The sequence below is a fragment of the Entelurus aequoreus genome, linkage group LG25, assembly GCF_033978785.1.
Source record: "Entelurus aequoreus isolate RoL-2023_Sb linkage group LG25, RoL_Eaeq_v1.1, whole genome shotgun sequence".
NCBI classification, from domain to species: domain Eukaryota; kingdom Metazoa; phylum Chordata; class Actinopteri; order Syngnathiformes; family Syngnathidae; genus Entelurus; species Entelurus aequoreus.
Window position 1 is genome coordinate 32,045,383 of NC_084755.1, and position 13,851 is coordinate 32,059,233.

Here is a 13,851-nt window from a genome sequence, read left to right on the forward strand (position 1 = left end):
TTAAACAGCCAAACTATTTGCAGGTACCATCACAAAAAACGTTATTAATTGTTCAAATTCAAACATTTTTAACGTAACATTCTAAACAGTCTTACAAGTATACACATACGTTACTCATTATAAACTTTGATCATAAGTTTCAAAAACGCCTTTGTTAATCGTGCCATTAAACTGTGTAACAAGGAGGGAGGGGGAGGGCAGGAGAGAAGCTTATTTATATATATATATATACATATACACATATATATACATATACTGTACATATACACATACATATATATACTGTATATACACACATACATATATATATATATATATATATATATATATATATATATATATATATACACCTTCATTTCAGTGACACACCTAACACACACCTAAAGGATCAAAAAAGTTATATACTTAATCCAATACAAGATAAAGAAGTGTTGTGAGGGCAATTTGGACATATTGTTTAAATTTTATCTTGAAAAATCAAGATAACGGCTGTAAAACATTACAACAACTAAACTCTGCTTTAACTGTTATAACAAGCGAGGACTTGCATGAACTTATGAGTATTTGCAGTCTTACTTTTTTTAAATGTTTACTTCACCTATGATTAATTCTAATGTACATATATATATATATATATATTTCATGTTCTTTTAGATTGCACAAAAATCCTAAAACACATAATGCATGACTATTGAAAGGTGGTTTTAACTTTTTTACTCTACAGTAAACACATTTAAGTCAGTAGATATATATATACAGTATATATATATATATATATATATATATATATATATATATATATATATATATATATATATATATATATATATATATATATATATATATATATATATATATATATACAGTATATATATTATATGTGTGTATGTATTTGTTATTTTTAATTTAATTTAATTTGTATTTTATTTTATTATTTTATTTTTTTTAAATTATTATTATTATTATTTTTGTTTAATCTTATTATTTATTTGTGTGTGGCGTCGCGCGGGTCTCGCTTCCTGTTGGGTGGGGTCAGTGCCCGTGTGGCCCGACCTTGCGCTGTGGGGTCTCTGTTGGCGACTTGATGTGGCGGCGGCGCGGCGCTCGTGTCTGGTCTGGATGCTGTGTCTCGGTTGTTTGGGTGGTGGTGTGTTCGTGCGGGTTTGGGTTGGGGTGGTGGGGTCTTTTGGTGGGGGGGGGGGGGGGGATGTTGGTGTCTCTTGTTTGCGTGTTGGCGTTTGGGCTGGCTGGCGGGCTGGCGCTGGCTGGTCTCCGTGATCCTGTTGGCGTGTGGTTGCCGGTCACGTTTTTTTTTTTATCGCTTTGATTTGATTGGGTGGTGCTGGCTGTGTGGGGGTGTTGTGGCTGCTGTTTCTGCTGCCGTTTGTTTGTGGTGCGGGCGCCCGTGGCTGCTGGGTCTGGTGCAGGGGGGTGGCTGATGTTGTGACTGGTGGCAGCGCGCGTGGTGGTTGTCGGGGCTGACAAACTGTGTATGTATGTATGTATGTATATATATATATATATGTGTATGTGTATGCATGTGTATGTGTGTGTATGTGTACATGTGTATGTGTATGTATATAGATATGTATGTATATTTCTGGGGGTAAGTTCTGGGCCTGCCTGTCGGGTGGAGGTCGGCGCCTCAGGCTACTGCATCCGGACTGCGTGTCTGGAGCTCCTGGGTCCCACCGTCCATCCCTTCCGGGTGCCCGTCTTGGTTGGGGCCTGCTGGGTCTGGTCCCTGCGTCTACTGTGGTAGCTTGGTGCTGCAGGGTATTCCGAGGTGCTGCGGGTCGGCCAGTTGTTGGGGTAGCGACCTTGTGTGTCAGCATGTCTGTGATCTTCTTTTAATTATTTTTTTTATTTTTTTTAAAAATAGATTTAATTATTTATTTATTCTTATTTTTTTATATATTTTATTAATATTATTATTATTATTATTATTTATTTATTTATTTTCCCCTACCTCAGGGGGGGACTCGGCGGGGCGGTTGCTGGTTGTTCCATCTCCATCGTTGGGGTCCCTGCGGGTGGGGTGGGTGGTTCCCGTGGCCCCGTGCTGGGTGGTTCTGTGGCGGCCGGCTTGGGTGGGGTGGCCGTGGGCTGGCCTCGCCGCGCTCTCCGGGGGTGGGGGTGGAGTGGGGGGGGCTCGTATAAATCATATAATCATATATCATATAAAAACAGAATAATGTAAATAAAAAATATGCACAAATGGAGGAAAACCATGTTTATTTAAATTATGTATGATCACCCATTCTCCCTATGTCTTAAGTCACAAGTAAATGAGCAATCAGTGGCTGATGTTGATGTCAGCCAGCCAGCCCGAGGGGCGTCAACCTAAACGAGTTCCACTGTATTATGTTATGACATTTTACAAAATTGATAAGCAATTTAAAAAATATATTTATTTGAAGACATTACCGTATTTTTTGGAGTATAAGTCGCTCCGGAGTATAAGAAGGGAAAAACATATATAAGTCGCACTGGAGTATAAGTCGCATTTTTGGGGGACATTTATTTGATGAAATCTAACACCAATAATAGACATTTGAAAGGCAAATTAAAATAAATAAAGAATAGTGAACAACAGGCTGAATAAGTGTACGTTATATGAGGCATAAATAACCAACTGAGAACGTGCCTGGTATGTTAACGTAACATATTATGGTAAGAGTCATTCAAATAACTATAACATATAGAACATGCTATACGTTTACCAAACAATCTGTCACTCCTAATCGCTAAATCCCATGAAATCTTATACGTCTAGTCTCTTACGTGAATGAGCTAAATAATATGATTTGATATTTTACGGTAATGTGTTAATAATTCCACACATAAGTCGCTCCTGAGTATAAGTCGTACCCCCGGCCAAACTATGAAAAAAACTGCGACTTATAGTCCGAAAAATACGGTAGTTTGTTATAGATAAATATGTTGAGTCTTTAACGTTTCAGACTGGTACCAGCTTCCTAAAGTTTATTTTTTTCCAATTCTGTGTTTGACGTAAATGAGTTTCTTGAATTTTGGCGACCAGCACGAGCTTATTCACGTTGCACAATGGCAGCAAATAGCGAGCCACCACTGGGATACTATTCACAGTCCAGGGGGAGTCAGCTGTAATATGATGAGCTGCACTAAACATCAAAAAGACTTTCTGATTCATCAAAAGACTTGCATCCTGCATGAATAGACTTCTTTCGGAACAAAAGTACGGATGGTGCCAAGTTGGAAAACAGTCGTCCTTACCAGACATGCTCTTTATTGAAGACTGGCTGTTCTTCCTCTTTCTCTTCGGCACATCGAGCCACCTTGGAGGACCAGACAAGGGGAGATGTTAAAAGAGGACAATAAAGTTTCATCATTGTTTGGTACAGGTTCAACAAACTTCGAATATATTAAGGTGACTTGACCTAAAAAAAATTTTTAATCACCATATTTTCTGAACCATAGGGCGCACCGGATTATAAGGCGCACTGCCGATGAGCGGGTCTAATCAGGACTATTTTCATACAAAAGGCGCACCGGATTATAAGGTGCATTAAAGGGGTCATACAAACCCCGTTTCCATATGAGTTGGGAAATTGTGTTAGATGTAAATATAAACGGAATACAATGATTTGCAAATCATTTTCAACCCATATTCAGTTGAATATGCTACAAAGACAACATATTTGATGTTCAAACTGAAAAACATTTTTTTTTTGCAAATAATCATTAACTTTAGAATTTGATGCCAGCAACACGTGACAAAGAAGTTGGGAAAGGTGGCAATAAATACTGATAAAGTTGAGGAATGCTCATCAAACACTTATTTGGAACATCCCACAGGTGTGCAGGCAAATTGGGAACAGGTGGGTGCCATGATTGGGTATAAAAGTAGATTCCATGAAATGCTCAGTCATTCACAAACAAGGATGGGGCGAGGGTCACCACTTTGTCAACAAATGCGTGAGCAAATTGTTGAACGGTTTAAGAAAAACCTTTCTCAACCAGCTATTGCAAGGAATTTAGGGATTTCACCATCTACGGTCCGTAATATCATCAAAGGGTTCAGAGAATCTGGAGAAATCACTGCACGTAAGCAGCTAAGCCCGTGACCTTCCATCCCTCAGGCTGTACTGCATCAACAAGCGACATCAGTGTGTAAAGGATATCACCACATGGGCTCAGGAACACTTCAGAAACCCACTGTCAGTAACTACAGTTGGTCGCTACATCTGTAAGTGCAAGTTAAAACTCTCCTATGCAAGGCGAAAACCGTTTATCAACAACACCCAGAAATGCCGCCGGCTTCGCTGGGCCTGAGCTCATCTAAAATGGACTGATACAAAGTGGAAAAGTGTTCTGTGGTCTGACGAGTCCACATTTCAAATTGTTTTTGGAAACTGTGGACGTCGTGTCCTCCGGACCAAAGAGGAAAAGAACCATCCGGATTGTTATAGGCGCAAAGTGGAAAAGCCAGCATCTGTGATGGTATGGGGGTGTATTAGTGCCCAAGACATGGGTAACTTACACATCTGTGAAGGCGCCATTAATGCTGAAAGGTACATACAGGTTTTGGAGCAACATATGTTGCCATCCAAGCAACGTTGCCATGCGCCGTTTTGTGGGCGGTCTTATTTACGTGGGTCACCTTCGACAGCGTCTTCTCCCCGTCATCTTTGTTGTAGCGTGCAAGGACGGGAGTGGAAGAAGTGTCAAAAGATGGAGCTAACTATTTTAATGACATTCAGACTTTACTTCAATCAATAACGGAGCAACATCTCCTCATCCGTGGCTCACTAGTGCAACAACAACGCCGGAAATGTGTCCCGTGAAAAACCGTCCGACCGGAACTCTCCAATAACTAAAGTTCCTTGGGTGAATAATGTAAACTCACTACACCGGTAGTTTTTAGCACTTCCATAGCGAGATATAAGTTAGAACTTTACGCTACTTTGTACAACAGCAGAGGGTGAATGTCCCATAACAAGAAGATAGTGAAAAAGAAGAAGCTTATCGACTACGGTGTTGGCATAGACTACTGTTAGAATAATTGTTTCTAAGTTATCACTTTGTGTTACATTGAGTGCCTGGTGAGAAGCAAAAGCTGTCTTTGAAACCTATCAAGAGTAAGGCTCGTAAAACTCCACTGTGTAGGGGGGGAAGCAAGATGAAGGTGTTCCTGTTTCTTTCATGTATTAGAATCTAACAGAAAGATATTGTTTTAACCCAAGGACTAAGGACTAAGTTCCAGACGACCTATTTTTGAACCTCCTTTTTCAACTGTTTTACGAACCTCTCTTTGAACTCTTTAACGAACCTCTTCTTTGAACTGTTTTACGACCTTTTCTTTTGAACCGTTCTGTAACCAAAGGCTGTTTACGACCCACTTCCCTTTTGGAAGCTGCTGTGGTCATGTGGTCAGAGAAAGTCAAACAAAGGAGGAGTTGTACAATCTTTCGCCAGAGCGTGCTGAGACACTGTGCAGTGTGTCCAGGCGTCTCTCCTCAAATTGAGTCCAAATTGAATTCTGTCTCTGTTTAATTCTTTGCTTCTTGTCTTGTTTAATAAATGTCATCAGTGTTTGAACCTGACAACTACAATGGCGGACGTGCGCAGGTTTTCAGGACTTATGCAGATCTCAAATACACATCAGCAGGTACCGAAGGTAAGAAAAGCTGGTTTTGCATAATATTGTGAAACAAAACACCAGATAATATGTCTGCTAATGGGTGCCATTTTGCAGCCCTTATACACACACCATAACAATACTTGTATCTCTGACGACAGTAGTCGTAACGTGCCGACAACCCATCAAGCGGTGCGGCTTCAACGTCATACTAAAACATTTTGACAGATTTTTGAGTGCCGTGTGTAATGTTCTTTATTTTCAATGGAACATTTAAAGTTTTGGTGTTGTTTACTGGCGTCATATTTATACTTTAATGGCTGTGTTGTTTTTAAAAAAATACATACAAATTTAAGGACAGTCCATTCACATTGTTCTACCAGCTGTACATTGACTACTTTATACTATAGCAAAGTGTCCCATGAAAAGATAATCAAAACATTTGCAGGTGTACTAATTTTTGTGAGGTACAGTGTATATTTTATATTTAAAAATTGCATATTTAAAAATTCACAGATCTCAGTTATGTTTGGATGACCTCCTTTCTCCGGGCCACCGTGCTTCTTCATCGCTTTAGTCCAGGGGTGTCCAAACTTTTTCCACTGAGGGCCGTACACGGAAATATTTAAGCATGCGGGGGCCATTTTGATATTTTTCATTTTCAAACCTTAACAAAATATATGGATTTTTTTTTTTAACCTTTAGGGCTCCCGGAGACCATAAAGGGTCTCAGTCATTAAAATGTAAAAAATAAGTCAAATTATTATTATTTTTTATTTAACGCTTACAGTAAATCTCTATATCAACTTCAGGTTGATATAAAGTAAAATGAAAAAAAAATGTTTTATGCCTTTTCTGTCAAAGACAACTTTGTTTTTTATAGTAAAACTGGAATATGCAGTATTTAGTAATTAGAGCCCTAAAAGATCAATAATGCAGGACACCATTGATTTTAATTATTTTATATTTTTGAGTCATCACAGTGAAATGTTAAATAAAATCCTACTAAATACATTTGGGATCCAAAAGGTCCCCCACTCATAAAGTGATACATTTTTATTCGTTTTTTTTTACTTTTAACACTTAAATTACGAGATCAACTTCAGATATATCTGTCAATTTTACAGTTGAACTATTATTTTGTTTGTATTATGCTCTTTTGTCAAATAAAACTTTGATGTTTTTTTTATGGCAACCACACAATATATGCAATATTTTGTCCACATAAAACATTTTAAAGTGATATTTTTTAATTAATAATTCATAATAACATAGATTTTTAGTCTTTTTAAAAAAAATTTTTTTAGCAATGGCAAAAAAAAGAAAAATAAACAAAGACAAAAGAAAAAAAACAGCCTGCATGGCAGCTTTGTGTCAACATTGCACCTTTTTCTTGTTAGATTTCACCTCATTCCACTTTTTTTAAATGTTTTTTTAAATTTTTGCAATATTATCAATTTTGCAATTTTTGCAGAATGTGTGGCGGGCCGGTCAACAATTAGCTGCGGGCCGCAAATGGCCCCCGGGGCCGCATTTTGGACACCCCTGATTTAGTCCCTCCTTCATGGCTATTTTGTTGACTCACATTTTCCCCTTGCTCCTTTCTCCAACTTCTTTCTCCCTCACCTTTGCTTCTGTTCTTAAAACCGTTTCTTTCCTTTGCTCTCCCTAAAATGGGCCCTTTTTTTTCTTTTTTTTTTTTCTTCATCCCCAGAAATTAGAAGAAAAACAAGCAGCGATGTCTCATTTTCAGTGCTGGCTGTTCTTTACGGTTGAACAAACATATTAGTGTTACTGCCGTGCACACGCTCAGGGCAGTGACGCTGTGGGAAAGCGTCTTCATCGGTCACTATAAACTCTGCTAGGTGAGCTGTGAAACACAAGCAGCATATTAGCAGCCATTCTGCATCCGCTGAAAACAACTGGCATCACTTCATTACTGCACCCTAATGTAACAATGCATATTTTGCTGGGTGCTATCATGGAGGACATTGACACACCACTTGTCTTCTCTTTCAATTTAGAGCAGTGGTTCTTAACCTTGTTGGAGGTACCGAACCCCACCAGTTTCATATGCGCATTCACAGAACCCTTCTTTAGTGAAAAATAAAATGGTTTTTTTCAAATTCAAGACAAAGTTATAATACGGCCGGGTTAACTTATAAAGTGCAATTTTAAATTTCCCAGGAAACTTCCGGTTGAAAACGTCTATGTATGATGACGTATGCGCGTGACGTCAATGGTTGAAACGGAAGTATTCGGACACCATTGTATCCCAATACAAACAGCGTCTGTTTTCATCGCAAAATTCCACAGTATTCTGGACATCTGTGTTGGTGAATCTTTTGCAATTTGTTTAATGAACAATGGAGACTGCAAAGAAGAAAGTTGTATGTGGGATCGGTGTATTAGCGGCTGGCTGCAGCAACACAACCAGGAGGACTTTGAGTTGGATAGCAGACGCGCTATCCGACGCTAGCCGCCGTCCGCATCGATGATCGGGTGAAGTCCTTCGTCGCGCCGTCGATCGCTGGAACGCAGGTGAGCACGGGTGTTGATGAGCAGATGAGGGCTGGCGTAGGTGGAGCGCTAATGTTTTTATCGTAGCTCTGACGAGGTCCCGTAGCTAAGTTAGCTTCAATGGCGTCGTTAGCAACAGTATTGCTAGGCTTCGACAGGCGGCACAGCATTAACCGTGTAGTTACAGGTCCAGTGTTTGGTTCGGTGTCTCCTGATAGTAGTATTGTTGATCTTCTGTCTATCCTTCCAGTCAGGGGTTTATTTCTTTTGTTTCTATCTGCATTTAAGCCCGATGCTATCACGTTAGCTCCGTAGCTAAAGTGCTTCGCCGATGTATTGTCGTGGAGATAAAAGTCACTGTGAATGTCCATTTCGCGTTCTCGACTCTCATTTTCAAGAGGATATAGTATCCGAGGTGGTTTAAAATACAAATCCGTGATCCACAATAGAAAAAGGAGAAAGTGTGGAATCCAATGAGCCCTTTTACCTAAGTTACGGTCAGAGCGAAAAAAGATACGTCCTGCACTGCACTCTAGTCCTTCACTCTTACGTTCCTCATCCATAAATCTTTCATCCTCGCTCAAATTAATGGGGTAATCGTCGCTTTCTCGTTCCGAATCGCTCTCGCTGCTGGTGTAAACAATGGGGAAATGTGAGGAGCCCTTCAACCTGTGACGTCACGCTACTTCCGGTACAGGCAAGGCTTTTTTTTATCAGCGACCAAAAGTTGCAAACTTTATCGTCGATGTTCTCTACTAAATCCTTTCAGCAAAAATATGGCAATATCGCAAAATGATCAAGTATGACACATAGAATGGATCTGCTATCCCCGTTTAAATAAAAAAAAATCATTTCAGTAGGCCTTTAATTTTGAGTTATTTGGTTAGTGTTAGGGCATACTTGCCAACCTTGAGACCTCCGAATTCAAAAGATGGGGGAGTGGGGGGTGTATATTGTAGCGTCCCGGAAGAGTTAGTGCTGCAAGGGGTTCTGGGTATTTGTTCTGTTGTGTTTATGTTGTGTTACGGTGCGGATGTTCTCCCGAAATCTGTTTGTCATTCTTGTTTGGTGTGGATTCACAGTGTGGCGCATATTTGTAACAGTGTTAAAGTTGTTTATACGGCCACCCTCAGTGTGACCTGTATGGCTGTTGACCAAGTATGCATTGCATTCACTTAAGTGTGTGTAAAAGCCGCAAATATTGTGTGACTAGGCCGGCACGCTGTTTGTTTGGAGGTACAGCGGACGTGAAGACAGGTTGTAGAGGACGCTAAAGACAGTGCCTTATATAATATTTTTTTTTGGCGGCCCTCACAACTTAACAATGGGTTGGTTTTGAAATACGATTAAAGGGGGAATTGTGCCTATCATTCACAATCCTTATGTAAGACAAGAACACATATGTTTTTCTTTTTTCTGATGCATTCTAACATCGTTAACACATGTGATCAAAAGTCTGCTTACAATGGAGCCTGTGGGAGTCGCTCTATTCTGCCTATAAAGCGCTTGAAAAACATCCAAGCACTTCTTTCAAGGTTTTATATACACGCTGTATGTAGTAACAGGCACATTCATAATAACATGCCATATTTTCCGCACCATTTGAGCTCATTTGAAACATACGGCGGCACATTTTTACAGACGCGTCACAAAGTTCGCTGTTTCCTTCAACAACCTCTCACTGACGAGAGACAAACATAATAAAACGCCACTAACTGTACAATGTCTGCTCTCACTGGGATGCCGACTGTTAGGATGTTGATATATTTCCATTTAGATGAAGAATGACTTATCTAATGGGGGCGGAAACAAGCATCTTTTCAGGTCTTTTTTTTTGCCATTTCCGAGTCTAAATCGGCCGTCAAAGTGCACTAACTTCTCAGTTTATGTACACAATATTTTACTATTCAAGTGAGAGGCGGGATTTATAATCTAGAATAAACTTTCACGGGCCCTGAGGCGAGAAAGCAGTTTACCCGGTCATCATGTCAATATAGCAGCATAAGGAAGTTGCCTCTCAGTATCAATGCGCCGCTGAAAATAGGTCCGTAACGTTAGCGCTTATAATAACAATATCGCTAATACTTGAAAAAAATAGTATGGTTGGTTGGCGCTTTTTGGTTGGGAATTTATTGGGTTTTATGGTCGCAATAGACGCAACGACGTCCATGAGCAGACTTTTATTTATGTTTGTTTATGAGTTAGAATGCATTAAAAAGACATGTTTTTGTTTCTTATATGAATTGTGAATTAAAAGCAACATTTTAAAAAAACGTGCAGTTCCCCTTTAAGAAACAATAGGGTTAAAAATGTTTCGTCCAATATTGTAATGCTGCGTGAGGCCGAACCAATCAGTGGCCACAATACTGAACACCACTGTTGGTTTGGTCTCCTTTCGTGGCCAATATTACTATAGTATTGATATGTTTAGTTTATGCAGCCATTTTTATGCTTGAAGATGTTTAAATCTTGGCCAACAATACATATACGGTAATAAAAAATCTGAAATTGAGTAAACCTGCAAACTTGAAAACACGACACGGCGAGGGACTTTCCCAAGATATTAGGTTTATTAAAAAAAACAATAAATAAATAAATATATATATATGTATATATATATATATATATATATATATATATATATATATATATATATATATATATATATATATATATATATATATATATATATATATATATATATACCGTATTTTTTAGACTATAATATTTTTTTCATAGTTTGGCCGGGGGTGCGACTTATACTCAGGAGCGACTTATGTGTGAAATTATTAACACATTACCGTAAAATATCAAATAATATTATTTAGCTCATTCACGTAAGAGACTAGACGTATAAGATTTCATGGGATTTAGCGATTAGGAGTGACAGATTGTTTGGTAAACGTATAGCATGTTCTATATGTTATAGTTATTTGAATGACTCTTACCATAATATGTTACGTTAACATACCAGGCACGTTCTCAGTTGGTTATTTATGCCTCATATAACGTACACTTATTCAGCCTGTTGTTCACTATTCTTTATTTATTTTAAATTGCCTTTCAAATGTCTATTCTTGGTGTTGGCTTTATCAAATAAATGTCCCCCAAAAATGCGACTTATACTCCAGTGCGACTTATATATGTTTTTTTTCCTTCTTTATTATGCATTTTCTGCCGGTGCGGCTTATACTCCGGAGTGACTTATACTCCGAAAAATACGGTAGATAGATAGATAGATAGATAGATAGATAGATAGATAGATAGATAGATAGATAGATAGATAGATAGATAGATAGTACTTTATTGATTCCTTCAGGAGAGTTCCCTACGGAAAATTTAAATTCCAGCAGCAGTGTACAGAATTGAGAACAAATTTAAAAAGTAAAAAGTATATAATGGGTGTTATAAATGGAAATAAAATAGAAAATATAACAATATGAATAACAATAAAAAGCATCAATAAGAATACAAAAATAACAGTAAAAATAAGAATATAACAAGAGAAACTAGGCAGTAATGACCATTTTATGAAACTATATTGCACTTTTAAAAAACAGTTGTTATTGTTTTGCATCCCCTGTCATCCTAGTACCCCCCCTCCTCCCCAAAATAAAAAGCAACAATAAAGAATACAAATATAACAGTAAAAATAAGAATATAACAAGAGAAACTAGGCAGTAATGACCATTTTATGAACATATTTTGCACTTTTAAAAAACAGTTGTTATTGTTTTGCATCCTAGTACACCCCCCCCTCCCCAAAATAAAAAGCAACAATAAAGAATACAAATATAACAGTAAAAATAACAATATAACAAGAGAAAATAGGCAGTAATGACCATTTTATGAACATATTTTGCACTTTTAAAAAACAGTTGTTATTGTTTTGCATCCTAGTACCCCCCCCCCCCCCAAAATAAAAAGCAACAATAAAGAATACAAATATAACAGTAAAAATAACAATATAACAAGAGAAAATAGGCAGTAATGACCATTTTATGAACATATTTTGCACTTTTAAAAAACAGTTGTTATTGTTTTGCATCCTAGTACACCCCCCCCTCCCCAAAATAAAAAGCAACAATAAAGAATACAAATATAACAGTAAAAATAACAATATAACAAGAGAAAATAGGCAGTAATGACCATTTTATGAACATATTTTGCACTTTTAAAAAACAGTTGTTATTGTTTTGCATCCTAGTACCCCCCCCCCCCCAAAATAAAAAGCAACAATAAAGAATACAAATATAACAGTAAAAATAATAATATAACAAGAGAAACTAGGCAGTAATGACCATTTTATGAACATATTTTGCACTTTTAAAAAACAGTTGTTATTGTTTTGCATCCTAGTACACCCCCCCCCCGCCCCAAAATAAAAAAGCAACAATAAAGAATACAAATATAACAGTAAAAATAACAATATAACAAGAGAAAATAGGCAGTAATGACCATTTTATGAACATATTTTGCACTTTTAAAAAACAGTTGTTATTGTTTTGCATCCTAGTACCCCCCCCCCCCACCAAAATAAAAAGCAACAATAAAGAATACAAATATAACAGTAAAAATAATAATATAACAAGAGAAACTAGGCAGTAATGACCATTTTATGAACATATTTTGCACTTTTAAAAAACAGTTGTTATTGTTTTGCATCCTAGTACACCCCCCCCGCCCCAAAATAAAAAGCAACAATAAAGAATACAAATATAACAGTAAAAATAACAATATAACAAGAGAAACTAGGCAGTAATGACCATTTTATGAACATATTTTGCACTTTTAAAAAACAGTTGTTATTGTTTTGCATCCTAGTACCCCCCCCCCCCCCCCCCACCAAACTAGGCAGTAATGACCATTTTATGAAAATGTATTGCACTTTTAAAAACAGTTATTGTTTTGCATCCCCTGTCATCCTAGTACCCCCCCCCCTCCCGCCTCCCCAAAATAAAAAGCAACAATAAAGAATACAAATATAACAGTAAAAATAAGAATATAACAAGAGAAACTAGGCAGTAATGACCATTTTATGAAAATATATTGCACTTTTAAAAAACAGTTATTGTATTGCATCCTAGTACCCCCCCGCCGTCCCCAAAATAAAAAGCAACAATAAAGAATACAAATAGAACAGTAAAAATAAGAATATAACAAGAGAAACTAGGCACTAATGACCATTTTATGAAAATATATTGCACTTTTAAAAAACAGTTGTTATTGTTTTGCACCCCCCCCCCCCCTCCCCAGAGAGGAGTTGTACAGTCTGATGGCGTGTGGGACAAAGTAGTTTTTTAGTCTATTTACTACTAGTGTGCTGCGGCACAGTGGTTGAAAAACACTGCCCTAGGCCACCGAGCAGTCGTCAAGTGTCAAAAACAGCTTGAGGTAATAAACACTTAGCATAAAACATAAGCATTAAAGCTTCGCATGACGCTATAAATAAACACAGATAGTAACATCAAACCGGGAATGTACTGCACTAGAGTTACAACAAACAGCCAAGTAAAAAAACAAACACATACACTCCAATGCCTTCGGGGCTCAAGATGTCCAACATCCACCACAATGACAGGAAAAAGAAGGCTGACTCAGATCTCTAGAAACTGAAAGTCTCCCCAAATGTTTGCATGTGCTTCCAGTCAAAGTTTCAACACATTATTTGAGGAAGTATAGTTCCAAAAGCCCACACATTGCAATAAACA

At 37.7% G+C, this 13,851-nt stretch overlaps 1 protein-coding gene across 3 annotated transcripts in view; it reads right to left on the reverse strand.

Annotated features, from left to right (window-relative positions):
* Window positions 1-13,851, reverse strand: part of LOC133642701 (thyroid hormone receptor alpha) — a 170,851-nt gene that overhangs the window by 51,089 nt on the left and 105,911 nt on the right. For all 3 annotated transcript variants that reach the window (XM_062037056.1, XM_062037058.1, XM_062037057.1), the window contains one exon: window positions 3,256-3,317. In XM_062037056.1, the coding sequence (XP_061893040.1) occupies window positions 3,256-3,317 (62 nt within the window). The remainder of the gene's footprint in view (window positions 1-3,255; window positions 3,318-13,851) is intronic.